This window comes from Populus alba, chromosome 4, assembly GCF_005239225.2.
Source record: "Populus alba chromosome 4, ASM523922v2, whole genome shotgun sequence".
Classification (NCBI taxonomy): domain Eukaryota; kingdom Viridiplantae; phylum Streptophyta; class Magnoliopsida; order Malpighiales; family Salicaceae; genus Populus; species Populus alba.
Genome location: NC_133287.1, coordinates 9,043,359 through 9,058,624, shown reverse-complemented (window position 1 = coordinate 9,058,624; position 15,266 = coordinate 9,043,359). Strand labels below are relative to the sequence as shown.

Sequence of the window (15,266 nt, the reverse complement as noted above, 5' to 3'; positions counted from 1 at the left end):
ATGATTATTGAAAAATACTATAGATAATTTTAATGATTTAAATTCTAGAGTGAAAATATATATTTTCAGTTAAAATTCTCTCTTATTTTTTCATTTGTTTATGTGACAGCACTTAACCAGATGTTAAGAAAATTATCATTATTATTATTATTATTATTATTCAATTTTGAGTATAAATTTTTATAAATGCCTTTGTCATCCATATAATGGATCCAAATAGCAATCAACGACATGTTACCATGTCGGAAAAAAAATTACAACATAGAATTTTTTTTTTTTATCTAATTTGCTAAGTATAGCTCAGCTAATTAAGTTTTAGATTTGTTTCCGAGAGGTTATTAGTTTGAGTTTTACAAATCCTAGAGCCATTGAAAGTTTATATAGTCGTAAACTTTAGGGTTTGTAAGATTAATTATGATATATGTAAGCTGGCTCGGATACTAACATTTAAAAAAAAAATCTTTTTTTTTTAAAGACAGATTATTATTATGTAATTGTGCATCCTATAATCTTACAAATCCAGATAGATGCAGGTACTCAATCATAATACTGTAATGACTGTCTCCATGTGATTGAAAGTTTGCTGAAATTTCCAATAAATTAAAAAATGAAAGAAAAACAAAGAGAAATTCAAAGAATCACCCAGGGTTCTTACTGGCAGAAATCAACAAGGAGAACTCGGGTCTGTCTCGGCTCTTCTGCTCCAAATTCTTATCGTCCTCCTCCAGCCATAACCTGCTATCCAAGCCACTTCTAGTCCTATACACAAAAACAGCACACCCAGATTGTTCCTTAAAGAACCACTGATGCAAATCCCACATCATATCCACCATTAAACCATCCAAAAAAATTATCTGATTCCCTCTAAAATTCCACCCTTAATCTCTTCACTTGAAAAGTCTTCTTGTCATCAATCCACGCAGACAATACAAGTTCGATCCATCTTCTTGATCTCCACTACACATGATCAAAATGTCTTGAGTTGTCCCTGTATCACTGAATTGTGCCTTGGTTGAATACGTAGTCTTACCTGAAGAATGCTCACTTCGAGAAGCCAATGAGGGTCTGTCTCAATGGTGCCAATTTTTTCTTCAAACATTTTGTGCTGATTTCTTCATTATCAATATCTCGACCAGACCAAATTCTGAGTCCGCCAAAACAACAACGTAAAACCCTCTGATGGGCTCAGGTCCTGCATCTAAACAAGCAGCAGAAAGACCCCAAAAGATTTCAATCTTTGAATTACAAGATTGAAATGTGCTGGTGCCTATAATTTCTTGAAGCTGGTGGACGGAACCAGCACTGTTTCTTGAAGAAGAGGAAATGCTGTCATCAATATTTATGTTAAGGCCTTCGAATATCAATTTGTTCCACCAAGTGAGGGTGATCAAGAGGTGCTTTTGAGTGGAGAGTTTCACTTTGTATATACAGGAAACTGTATTTTGGATCGAAGGGGTAAAGTTTGGGGAGAGGTAGGCATGGTTTGAAGGGCCTGAGCAATACGAATCAGATACTTTGATGGCATGCTCGCTGTAACAAGTTCCTATGCTCCTCATTGATGATAACTTGAAGATATTTTTCCGTTGTTTTCGTATGGCTTATTATGTCTATCGGGTTGGAACTTGGAGGTAGGGTGGGGTGTTCGAGAGTGGAATGTACCCTTCCTTGCCGATGATGTAAGAAATTGGAATGTTTAACGTGGTTTCACAAACCTCGTAGCCAAGGGCGGAGTTATGAATTTTTTCTATCCTGGGCTATAATATAAATATACATAAATTATTTTTTAAGATCAATTATTAACTTGTATATATAAATTTATCAAATTAATAATAAAGTTTCAATCTAAATACATAATACAAAATATAAATAAAATAAAATTTAAAGTATATAATTTTTTTTTTAAAAATACAATATCAAAGTTGCATCCTTCGATGTTTTGTAGAATAAAATTCATCTATGATCGAATCCGAATCAATATCTTTAACATGCTCTTGTTCAAAGTAAATCATTATAGAATACGTTAAGAACTATTCTTTTATTTTATTGCGAAGCACAATTTTAACATGTTTTATAGCTAAAAATATCCTCTATTTTGTGGCAGTGTAGGCAAAGTCAAAATAAAATGAATCAACTTGTTAATCAAATGATAGCGCTGTGATTTATTTGTTTCAGCTAATCCTCAACATAATTCAGAAATGATAGACATTAGGGGTAAGCAAAAAATCTAAAAAATCGATTAAATCGAGAAAATAAAAAAAATAACTGAAAAAACCGAACCATAAAAAAACTAATTAAACTAATTAAAATTTTGAAAAAATTGACTAGTTCGGTTTTGGTTTTATAAGCTTAAAACCGAAAAAACTAAGCCAAACCGGAAAAATCGAGCCTACCAATTTGAACCGGTTTTTATTTTAAAAAACTAAACCAAACCCAAATTGTTCGATTGGAACAAGTTTCGGTTCAGTTTAGGTTTTTTTCAAAAAAAGATTTTTTTGGTTTGGTTACTTTTTTTTATAAAAACCGAACCGAATCGGAAATGATCACTTTTAGTAGACATATTTTGAAAGCTCTTATGATGAATCACATCAATCTGATAATGCTCTAACTAAAATCTTAAATAATATATTTCTTATTCATTGAAATCTTCAGGATAAAATTTCTCAGCAAGCTTGGAAATAGCATCAGCTTTAAATGATTTAAAGTTGTCCTTAAGTTCTAAAGTAGAGCTAAGTATAATTTATATTTTTTTTATTTGAATTATTTTATAGAATTGAAATTTTTTTTCAATTTCATATCCTTGTAATTTTTAAATTTATTAGATTTGATTTTCATTTTTTTTATTACTATTTATTTTATTTGATTTTTTTTTTTTTGCGATTTTATCCTCCATTTTTTTATTGTTATGTTTTTAAACCTCAGCAAGTTTTAAAATTGATATATATATATTATTTCTTACTTTAACATGATCTGGGCTTCTTGGTTGAGCCTGATTTTAGAATTTAACGAGTTGAGAATTTAGGATATTAACTTAAGTTTAGGTGATTTGTCTGAGTTTATTTTTTTAAGTTCATGTTTTTTTATTCCAGTTTTATCCTTCAACATTTAATTTAATTTGTTTTTTAAAGTGTGGGAAAAAACTCAAAAATTAAGTTGTTTTTTTTTTTTAAGTTTACTATGCAAGATAATTGAAATTTTTGTTAAAAATAATTTAGTGGTCGGAAAAAAAAAATTATAAAACTCCATTTGCGTTTTGGTATGTTAAAACCAAACTTGATGGATATTTTATTTCCTAGCTTTTGTTCTTGAAAATATGCTTCTTTAGTAACTGTGGATTTTTTTTTTCCTACCTGGGCTACAGCCCTCCTCAGCCCTGTAAGTACCTCCGCCCTTGCTCGTAGCCTGTGGTAATGAAGAGAACAGGAAGATGAAGGTGACAAAAGAAGGGTAATCTTCTGTGTTTCCCATGTTAATTCTACCATATTTGAAGGCAAAGCAACTAAATTAGAAACCAGCCTTTCTGGATACTAAAATATAAAGCATAAATCTCCTTTATAAAACTTAAAAGGGGAGACCAGGAACTTATTTCTCTGATTCTTATGACAGTTCATTGGTACTAATTATAAGAGAATTAATGAAATATTCATTCTTAAGCTGCTAGAGTTGACTTGGCTTACAATATAGTAAAAATCAAACATATTAAACAAAACCCTTCAATTTCAATACAAAGTAACTTAGTGAGATGCTCTCTAGCGAGACAGCAACAGAGCCAAATTTTGAAGAGGCAGATTTATTGGCACGTTCCAATAAGAAAATCAAAGTGGATATGGGAAAGCAACGAATGGAAGACACTTCATACAAAGGAGCTGATGGGGAGAGAAGGAGTGGGTTTAGCTATAAATATTATTTAATGGGTCACCTTATTTGGATAATCTAAAGGAAGGGAGGGGCATATATGGATGAATACAAATCAAAGGATGGGGATGAAGATGACTGCCGGCCGATATTCAAATTGTCTGCAGAGGAAAAGAGATGAACAAGGGAACCTTGGAAACAGACTTCGATCATCAAGATCATGGGACATAAAGTGGGACACACGTATCTCATGAAAAGGCTTAGAACGATGTTGAGGATCCAAGGAGTTATAGCTTAGTAGATCTGGGAAACAAATTTTTTTTGGCTAAATTCTCAAAGGTAAGGAATATGTGCTTTTTGGAGGACTCTGCATGGTCTCTTATCATTATTTGATAGTACAAACATTGCATTCAAACTTTGATCCATATAGAGTGATTATTGAAAAGATTGTAGATGGGTCAGATTGCCGAATTTAGAGCGTATTTGGAAATGTGGTTTCGATTGTTTTTCAAAATGTTTTTCACTCGAAAATCCATCAAAATAATATTTTTTTTATTTAAAAAAAAAATATTTATGATATCAACACATCAAAATGATCTGAAAACACCAAAAAAAATTAATTTGAAGTAAAGAAAAAAAATAAAATAAAAATTAATTTTTTTCAAAAACACTTTTGTAACGCAAAAAAAAAAAAAATAGGGCCTTAATCATGGAATACAATAATAATTTTGTATTATGGAGAATTGGTGATCATATAAGGAAGATTTTAAAAGTGGATTGTACTACATGTTTTAGCACGAGGGGTAATTATACTAGAATTTGTGTAGAGGTGGGTCTGATGAGGCCATTGTTAGCTAAATTCAAATTGCGTAGAAAAATTAGACATTATATATGAAGAGCTTCTTTTAATTTGTTTTCATGTGGCTAATATGATCATAATAAAGAAACATGCCCCTATACACGTCAAAATCATTAGGAGAGTAGGGAGGAGACAATCATTGAGAATGAGAGCAAAGATGATGATGATATGATATAGGGTATGAAGCAAGAAGGTGGTTGAGTTACTAGACTAGAGGTGGAAGAATAATTTGGGCAATGGATGGTGGCTATATGGAGATGACGAAGCAATGTTAGTAAAGCACTAGTCATGACAAGTAATAATGACCTTAATAAAAATCCCATAAATAATTGGACTATTTGCAAAACGAGTTTGATGAGTAAAGAAATTCTAAAATTATAGGATTTAATGTATTGAAGGAGCCAGGCGTAGGAAAAAATGAAGAAGATATATTTATTATTGATAATAATAATAAAAGAAAATATTCAAATGAGGTGATTGTAAGAAAAGATACAAATAAGGAGGTGACTTCAATAATAGAAATGGGCCTAAAAGAGGCTCGGGTAGTTAATTAGGTAATGAAATGGTTATGCTACATGGGTCAAAGGGGGTTATTAAGAAGAAAGAGGCTAGCCTAAGGATTAATGAGGTGGGTTTGGGTAGTGATATTCTCTTCTTATTAAATAATACTAGGGATAACAAAAGTAATAGGAAATTTCATCAACAACATAAAAATAAATAGGTTATTGTTAATGATGAAGATTGATATGCAATTATCATATCTTTATCGATGGTTGATGAGATGTTTATAAGAGAGAGGTCTATTCAAATCCAAAGGAGTGAAGTGTTTCAAGAACTAAGACCTCCTGAATCAAGTTATTAGGTAGGAATAAAGGTTGCAAAAGATAATTTAATTAAAGATGATGTTGAAGCAGTGCAGGGTGCGAGGGTGACAATAAAGGAGGATAAGCGAATGGGAACCTCTATACCAATTCCAAAATAAATGAGTATGATGATTCTAGTAATTCTTCTACAATTTATTATTATGAATTTTCTATATTGGAATTGTAAAGGGGCATGAAAAGATAGGTTTTGTTCAATTGTTAATGATTTAAGGAGAAGTTATAAGGTTGATGTAATGAAAATAATTGAGCCTAAAGTGAGTGAGTGGGGGTAGTATTTGATAAATTAGCAGAGAAACTAGGGTTTAATGTAAGTTTTAGGGTATAAGCTTAGGGGGGATCAAGAGGGATTTGGTTGTTGTGGAATAAAAATAAAGTGGAGCTAGATATTATGAAGTCTTCTTGAAATCTTATTTATGTTGTTGTGGATGAGAGGAAAGGGATGGTTGGGTTTTTATAGATGTTTATGTTAATTCAAATGAGGTTTTGAAAAAAGAATATTTTGAGGAAATTAAACAGATAGCTAGTGGGTTTTATATGCCCTGGTTGTTATTAGGGGACTATAATTAAATTTTATCTATTGAAGCGAAGGTACAAAGGGTCCTTATTGATGTTAGGTATTGTTTTAGGTTTGAGAGATGGATGCAAGCGTGTGATTTGATTGATTTGGGTGTTGTAGGTCAAAATTTACTTAAAGAGGTCAAGAAATGAGTGGTTTTGGTAAGGTGTTTAAGAATAAGGGTTTTGGGAATATGTAATGACGTTTAAAGTTTCAAGATGTATTTATTAAGGTTCTGCTTAGATTTAAATCGGATCATCATCCAATATTAATAGTGTTGGTGGTGATGGTCAAAGTGTTCAAAGGCAGAGTAGTCCTTTTATGTTTGAAACTGCGTAGGTGAAACATGAGGAGTTTAGGATTTTATTCAGAGTAAGTGACAGACTGATACGAGGTTTGTTCCAGCTCTAGATGAAATGACTAAGCAGTTAAAGGATTGGAGTAATTTGGTGTTTGGCAACATTTTCATATGTAAGAGGAGGGTGTTGAACAAGTTTGATAGGATTTAGAAAGCTATAATGGGGAGAAATAATAGAGTTCTTTAGAATTTAGAGAATAAATTGGTAAGGGAGTATTATAGCATTCTTAGACAAAAGAAAATTCATTGGTATTAAAAATTTAAATACCAATGGATATCCTATGGGGATTGCAATACTAAATATTTTCATATAAAGATGATGATTAGGAGATATAAAAACAGAATTAAAGCACTGAAGGATGAGGATAATATGTGGGTGTGAGAGGATGATAGTTTGAGGAATATGGTGATGGGATAAAAGGCTATTTAGTAAAGAGGAGGGGGTGAGCAAAGAAGGATGTTGTATAAGAAGTTTCCTGAGATTTTGCAGGACCAACTTAAGATGTTATCTATTTCAGTCTCTAATGAAGAAATCAAGAAGGCCATATTTGACATGAAGCCTTACAAGTCTCTACGACCATATGGTTATCAACCATTCCTTTATCATGATCAATAAAGAATGGTGGGGGTTAACAATGTGCAATTTCATTAAAGATATTTCTTTAGGAAGAACTGAAGTGGCAGTGATGAATCAATCTTAATTGGTATTAATACCAAAGGTACAGTCCCCTGAATACATGCATTAGTTTTGTCCAATTGGACTGTGCAATGTAACCTTTAAAATTATGAGTAAGATTTTGGTTAATAAACTGAAGTCTCTATTGTCTCAGATAATTGATGTTTATCAAAGCAGTTTTATCCCTAGGTGACAGATTACTGATAATATAAATTATTGCCCATAAAATAATGCATTCTATGAGAAAGATGAAGGGTAGGCTTGATGACTATAAAGGTGGACCTTAAGAAGGCTTATGAAGACTTTATAAAAGAAACTTATCTTGGAAACAAGATTACCTAGAAGGATAGTGGACCTAATAATGGCTTGTATTGAGTCATCTACTTTGAGTATTCTGTGGAATGGATGTTCTTCATATAGTTTCAAACTTTTCAAGGGAATTAGACAAGAAGACCCATTGTCTCCATATATTTTTATGCTCTACTTGGATAAATTATCCTAATTAATTTGAAAGGAGGTTGCAGATCACTCTTAGAAACCTTTCGTAATTAATAGAAATGAGATTGATATTTCTCACATGTGTTTTGCAGATGACATGTTGTTGTTTGCTTAAGCAAGTGAGGAACAAATGGAGAATATAATGGCTTACCTTAACACTTTCTGTAAAGCTTCAGGCCAAAAGGTAAACAATAGTAAGACAAAGGTTTACTTCTCAAAGAATGTGTCAGCAACAACTGTTATAAATATAACCTGAAATAGTGGCTTCCATAGAATTGACAATATGAGGAAGTACTTGGGGGTACCTATTATTCACCAACGAATCACTAAGGAGACATACTGCTACTTGATTAAAAAGGTGCAGAAGAAGCTAGCTGGTTGGAAAGCAAATTGTCTCTCTCTAGTAAAAAATATTACTCTTTGTAGGTATGTTCTAGCAATTATTCCTCTCTATACAAAGCAATCAATAGTATTACCAAAAGGAATTTTCTATGATATAGAAAAGATATGTAGGAAATGTATTTAGGGATCAAAAGCAGGTAAAGGTAAAGTGTACTTTGTGAACTAGAAGATTGTATGCAAACCTAAAATTAAAGGTGGGTTAGGGTTAAAAAAATATGCATAAAATGAATGTCTTTTATGATAAAGCTAGCTTAGGGGGTAATGTATGAGAGTTATAGTCTTTGGGTGAAAGTATTGAGGGGAAAACATATCAAATCTAATGAGGGAGTTCTTTAGGTTAATGCTAAGCAGAAATATTCAAGTTTATGGAAGACAATAAGTGTTTTCTGGAATCAAGTTACTAGGAAGTATGTTGGAGTGTAAGTGATAGTTTATGTGTTAAGTTTTGGAGGGATAACTGGCTTGACAATTATGGACCATTTATCAATCATGTAAAGAATTATGAGCTGAAAAATTAAAATTATAAGCATACTTTGTGGAAATTGATTCGGTGGTTGAAAGCAAGGTTGTCAATTCCGTTTCAGTAGGTGTTTTGTTTTTTCAATTGGAATGGAATGTTTCAGTTTCAGAGTGTTTCGGCGTGCCGTTTCGGGGTTGTACTGTTTTTATATATATTCAATAAACATAATTCAAATTCAAGATAAATTAATTATAAATTATGCAATACAAACACAATGCCAAATAAATATAATTTCAAAATTTAAAATATTTCTAAATAGTCAAGATTAAATAGATATTTAACTTAAAGTAATTCAACTTAAACAAAATATCATGAAAGTAAAATATTTTAACAAAAAATATTTAAATATAAAGTTAGGTCAATGTTATCAAGTAGCTAATTGAATTTAAAGCATTCCTTGTTTTGCTCAAATTCCTACAGAATATAAACATGAAAAAAAAAACATGAATATAAACCATATATATTGGTGATAAATCTAATTTTAAAAAATTAATATCATTGTTAATGAAAATAGTAATAATAATTTTCAATATTATTATTAATATCATTGCTATTGAAAATAGTAATGAAAATGAGCTTTTTATAATCGGATGGTTTAATTAATGAAATTGAGCAAGGTTCAATTTGATTCAATGGCTTTTCAAGAGCGGAATGGAACATGTGGAATGAAACCGGAATGTTTCGGGCGGAATTTAGCTAAAAAATCCGGAACAAACCAAGATTTAAAATGAGATGAAATTTATTCCGTTTTGTTCCTTTTTTGAATTGGTATGGAATATTTCGGCCATTCCGGGCGGAACGGAACAGAATTGACAACCTTGGTTGAAAGGTATGGAAAGAATTGATGGTAGTGATTGTTGTGCCCAGGTTTTTTATTCATCTACTTATTATTTTAGTAACATAGTGTATAATATTTTTTAAAAATATTTTTAATTTAAAATATATTAAAATAATATTTTTTATATTATTTTTTATTTTAAATATTAACATATTAAAACTATTAAAAAACATTAAAAAAAAACCAACAATTTAATATTTTTTTATATAAAAAATAGTTTGAAAAACAAGACAGGACTCACCAAAAACACAATGTCACCCCAAAGACAACCATGTTATCATAACCACTCCATTCTTAACGTAAATTGTTATTACTGCATTCTTACAGTTACAAATATACCTTTACCACAAAAAGGGGAGATGCCACTGTTGGTTTCTTGGGTTTTGGTTAAGGATGCAATATATGAGTAAGATCTTTTTCGAAATATTAGTTTCTTATTTAAAAAAAAAAAACGTGATGGTTTATGCAAATATGGATGTATAACTAAAAATTTGTGTTTTATTTATTTGTTTCGTATATATTTTATTATCACTTGAAGACATAAATAACATAAGCATTAAATATAAATACTATTATCTAAATTATAATGAAAGTAAAAACCAGTAGCCTTGGACTCATGGGATCGTTGGTATAATTTCCTCTCTCTTTTTTTTTCAATTTCCTTTTCTATGTAAAAAAAAATATAAAAATCCGAATTATCTGAATTGTTTAGAACCAAACAAAATAGGTTTCAGAAATTATAATTGTTTTTTGTTAATTTTTATTTTTCGCAAAAAAAAAGCAAACAGAAACAAATTCTCTATTTCTATTTTTAGAAATTTGAAAACAAAAGAAATTAAACTAACTCCTACATTTATTACTTTTCTTAACAATATTCATCAATAATATATTATCCTGAAGTCTTGATTCGCTCCATTTTCAAGCAGATTTCACGACTATATTCTAGCTTTTCTTATATTCTCATCCTTGATTTTCTTTTTTCAACAAGAGAGTCTCAAATTTGAATGCTATTCCCACATTGATTTTTGCGATTATTCTCTTATCTATTGCTCTCACAAGACGGTAACTCTAAGGGAGGAGTGAAAATCCATAATTATTTACTTATTCAAAAATGTTAAGCTAAGATTAATTGGTTTGAATTCTTGAACACTCAGCAATTAAAGGTTAGGAGGTAGTACAAGGGACCAAATTGAAAACTATATAAAATGGAGGAACTACACATTACCATCCTGAAATATGAGGTCTTAGTGCATGCCAAATCTCACAGTGCCTCTCTTACTGTTTACCTAGACTCAAAGCACAGTGGATTAAAGCAGTGTAATAGCAGCCCAGCGCTTGCCATAAAGAGTTGCAAGGGCAGCTAGGAAAGGGTGAGGTTGTCTTCTTATTAGGATGCATTTGACATTGAAAGGATGATTGGAGAGAAAAAGATCACTTCAAATTTTGACGGGGTTGCCCTAGACATGAGCCAGACCCGCACCCCCACGTGAGGACACATGACGCTTAGGCTGACCTGCCCTTGCGCTAGGTCAAACCTGAGCGCCACGTGGCACTAAGGCTGGCTAGCCCTTGCCCTGGGCATGAGCCAAGCCTGCGCCACCACGTGGAGACACCTGGCGCTTAGGCTGCTTGTCTTTGTGCTAGGCAAACCCGCGTGCCACATGGTGATGCCTGGTGCTTGGGCTGCCCTGCCTATGTGCTGGGTCAAACCCGATGTGGTGCTGGGGCTAGCTTGCCATATGTGTAATGTTTTGAAATTTATAAGATAGGATATTACAACAAAGCCCTTGGAGGCTTAAAGAGAGGGTATAAATGATTGAAGGGTAGTGTGGTAATTGACCAATAGTTGATAAATATAAATAGGAAGTAAAAAAAAAAAAAAGGGAAAGTGATCTGAAATTAGAGAGCAGAACCGTGAGAGAGAAGAGAGAAAGAAGAAGAAGAGAAAAGAAGGGAAAATAAGGGAAAAAGGAAGAGATTTGGAGGAAATAAGTGGAAAATGTAAGATTTAGGTTGTTTAATATGTATAATATGTTAATTAAGCTTTAATTTCAGTTTTGATGAATGTTAGGGTTTTGAGAATTTGTGTTTTGGTTTAAATTGATGAATTAAATTGAAGGTTAAGGGTTGATTGTTGTGTTTAATTGATGATTTAGTTGATTATGGAAGATTGTGATAATTTTGAGTTATGAATTGTGTAAATGGTGAATTTGTGTTAGAAATCAGGGGATAACAGTAGTTGATCTGTTGAAATTCTGGGTTTGAGGTTGAAGATGACGAAAATTCAATTTGGTCCCTTAATTTCCGAAAATTACAGTTTAGTCCCCGAACTTTGGAAAATTACAAATTGGTCCCTGGAGCATATTCCGAGATTCTGAACAGAATAACATATGAATTATGGACAGAATTACTGTATAGATAAGATAATTTAACACTTTCAATTTAGTCCTCCAATTTGACAAAAAGTACGATTTGACCCTAAAAATTTAGTAAAATTCCAGAATGGTCCCTGAAGCATAATGATACATCCTGGACATAATTGAGGATTAATTGAGGTCATAATTTCAGTATATTCATGGATTTATGACAAATTTCAGTTTGGTCCTCCATTTGACAAAAGTTACAATTTGGCCCTAAAAATATGGAAAAATTTCAGATTAGTCCCTAGCTGTAATCCTAGCTTTTTCAGATTATTTTTATGAATAATTAAGGGTTATTTAGTGAATTATTACCAATTTTATTAGTTGTTTTTATTATGGATTAGATTTCGGAAAAACCGTTAGATTTTGGGTTTTTAAGAAAATTGACTAGTTAGTTCAAAAACATATAGGATTACGGAATACACACTTAGTTAAGTGTATTAAATAGGTTATATGTTCTTTCGAGTCATTCTTGAATATGTCTCCTTTGTATTAAGATAATCCTGATATTCTACCGACGGGACGTCAGTATGATTTTCTTTAGTGTCTGCTTTTGGCATCTATTTGCTTTTGAGTCAGGTGAGTGGATAATTTTCCATATGCATGAGAAATAGTATAAATATTTGATTTGTTAATATGAATTGGATCATGCTTCCTGATAATATATATTGATTATTATCCTTGTTATGATAAAGCATGATCAATTATTGAATCTGAATTCTTGATATGAACCAGTATGTATTTTGAAGTGAATTCTGAATTGATAGCTCCTCATTTGATTGATGTCATGAGTTGAGCTTTGAGATATGAATATGTTTGTTTGATTATGATTATGAACCTATGGTATGTCAGTCAGAATACCCATGCTAACAGGGTAGTGTTAGTCTTTGTGCACATCATATCTGAACCCTAGTTGGTCGGGGGAGACACCAACCTGTGTGGACTAATCATCCAACAGTACGGAGCCTCATGCTCATTGCATTTTGATTTTCTGATGAGTTCTACCATATGATATTCTTGTTATGGCCTATTTGATAAACCTTCGTATAAGAACTAAAGCCATACTTGTATATATATTTCTCATTGCTATATTACCTCGTGTGTATATTGAACGTTATCTACTCACTGAGTTGTTGAACTCACCCTCTCATTATTTATTCTTTTCAGGCTTATAGCTTGATAGCGGGTTACTTTTGTTGAACCTTCCGAACCTGCTTTTGATTGTAATTTGTATCTTTCTTTTTATGTCAAGTTAGTGCTCCAAAACTATGAAATTATATTAACTCTTGTATTAAGACAATCAAATTATGTTATGAAGTTAATTTGTTGTTAATGTTGTGTTAAACTCTGATTGAGTTGTTCAAAAGATTGTATGTAAGTTTGGGTTCGCATAGGTTTGGAACCTTGGAGGGGAACCTTGCCTATGTGCCGGTCATGGATCCGGGATTCGGGTCGTGACAATATGCCTAGGGTTAATTGCTCCTGCATCATAACCCAATTTTCATGGCTTCTTTGTTAGGACCTAGGGCTATTAGGTTTAGGGTTTTTAAATATAATTATTTCCCTTATAAATATTATTATTTTTTATTATAGTTGGAAGTATTAATATCAAACATATTATTATTTATGTTCTAAATATTATTTCATATTAATTATAGTAAAAATGATAATATTTATACCCCAAATAATAGCATTGTTGATATTAATACTTTGAATTATAATAAAAATCATAATATTCAGAATAGAAATAATACTATTTTTTATATTAATATTTTTCAATTATAACAATAAAAAAAAATATTTATGCCGCAAATAATAATATTTATACCACAAATAATACTATTTTTATTATCAATACTTTCAATGATAATAAAAGTAATATTCTTTGTACCACAAATAATAATATTTTTGATATTAATACTTTGAACTACAATAAAAATAAATATTAATACTTTTAATTATAATAAAAATAAAAATATTTGTACCGCAAATAATAATATTATACCACAAACAATAATATTTTTTATGTTAATGCTTTGAACTAAAATAGAAATATTAATATTTTAAAAAATAAATAATAGTATTTTTAATATTAATACCTTAAATTATAATAAAAATAATAATATTTATGGCGTTTGGGCTTCATACCCTTGCACTATTTTAGACTCGAGCGCCACGTGGCGCTGGGGTTGGCTTGTCCTTGCCCTTGCCCTAGGTGGGAGCCAGGCCCGCGCCTCCTTGTGAGGACACCTGGCGCTTGGGCTATCTGCCCTTGCGCTGGGTCAGACCGGAGCTCCACGTGGCGTTAGGATTGACTTCCTTTGCCCTGGGTGGAAGCCAGTCCCGTGCCCTAACATGGGGACACCTAGCGCTTGGGTTGGCTACCCTTATGATAGGTCAGACCCGCGCGTCATATGGTGTTAAGGCTGGCTTGCCCTGCTCCTAGGGCTAATGGATCCTGCATCAGGACTTGGGGCTATAGAGTCTTATGTTTCTAAATATAATTATTTCCCTTATAAATATTATTATTTTTATTATAGATGAAATTATTAATATCAAACATATTATAATTTGTGTTCTAAATATTATTTGTTCAATTGTAATAAAAATGATAATATTTATACCCCAAATAATAGTATTGTTGATATTAATACTTTGAATTATGATAAAAATCATAATATTCAAAGCACAAATAATATTATTTTTAATATTAATACTTTCAATTATAACAATAAAAAAAAATATTTATACCGCAAATAATTATATTTATACCGCAAATAACACTATTTTTAGTATTAATACTTTCAATGATTATAAAAATAATAATCTTTGTACCAAAAATAATAATATTTTTTATATTAATACTTTGAACTACAATAAAAATAAATATTAATACTTTCAATTATAATAAAATTTAAAATATGTGTACCGCAAATAATAATATTTATACCATAAATAATATTTTTTTTTATATTTATGCTTTGAACTATAGTATAAATATTAATATTTATAACACAAATAATAGTATTTTTAATATTAATATCTTAAATTATAATAAAAAATAATAATATTTATGGCACTTGGATTGTCTGCTCTTGCACTAGGTCAGACCTATGCGCCACGTGATGTTGGCTTGCCTTGCCCTGGACGTGAGCCAATTTCATGCCCCACATGAAGACACCTGGTGCCTAGGCCGCCTGCTCTTGCACTGGGTCAAACTAGAGCGCCACATGATGCTGAGGCTGTCTTGCCCTTGCCTTGGGTGGAAGCCAGCCTGCATCCTAATATAGGGACATATGGCGCCTAGGTTGCTTGCCCTTGCACTGGGTTAGACCCGAGCACCACATAGGGGCTGGGGCTGGTGTACCAAGGGCTCACAGCCAAACCTGCGCGCCACGTGACC

The 15,266-nt window shown here is 31.6% G+C and overlaps 1 protein-coding gene and 1 long non-coding RNA gene across 2 annotated transcripts; one reads left to right on the top strand and one right to left on the bottom strand.

The window, feature by feature from the left end:
• Window positions 1–638: 638 nt before the first annotated feature.
• On the bottom strand, window positions 639–1,556 carry LOC118056039 (uncharacterized). The gene is made up of 2 exons (XM_073408895.1): window positions 1,098–1,556; window positions 639–803 (listed from the first exon to the last, which is right to left on the bottom strand). The coding sequence occupies exons 1-2, from the start codon at window positions 1,554–1,556 to the stop codon at window positions 639–641; spliced, it is 624 nt and encodes a 207-aa protein (XP_073264996.1).
• A 9,609-nt stretch (window positions 1,557–11,165) lies between these two features.
• LOC140955551 (uncharacterized) lies at window positions 11,166–13,321 on the top strand. The gene is made up of 3 exons (XR_012169771.1): window positions 11,166–11,444; window positions 12,361–12,442; window positions 13,031–13,321. It is a non-coding gene; the product is annotated as an uncharacterized lncRNA (long non-coding RNA).
• Window positions 13,322–15,266: the final 1,945 nt, after the last annotated feature.

Excerpts from the sequence above, each read along its gene's own strand:
- LOC118056039 (XM_073408895.1), bottom strand. The coding sequence starts at position 1,556 with ATGAGGAGCATAGGAACTTGTTACAGCGAGCATGCCATCAAAGTATCT. Across the intron at positions 804-1,097 it reads TGAAGAAATCAGCACAAAAT|TGGTTCTTTAAGGAACAATC; the intron begins GTTTGAAGAAAA and ends GATTTGCATCAG.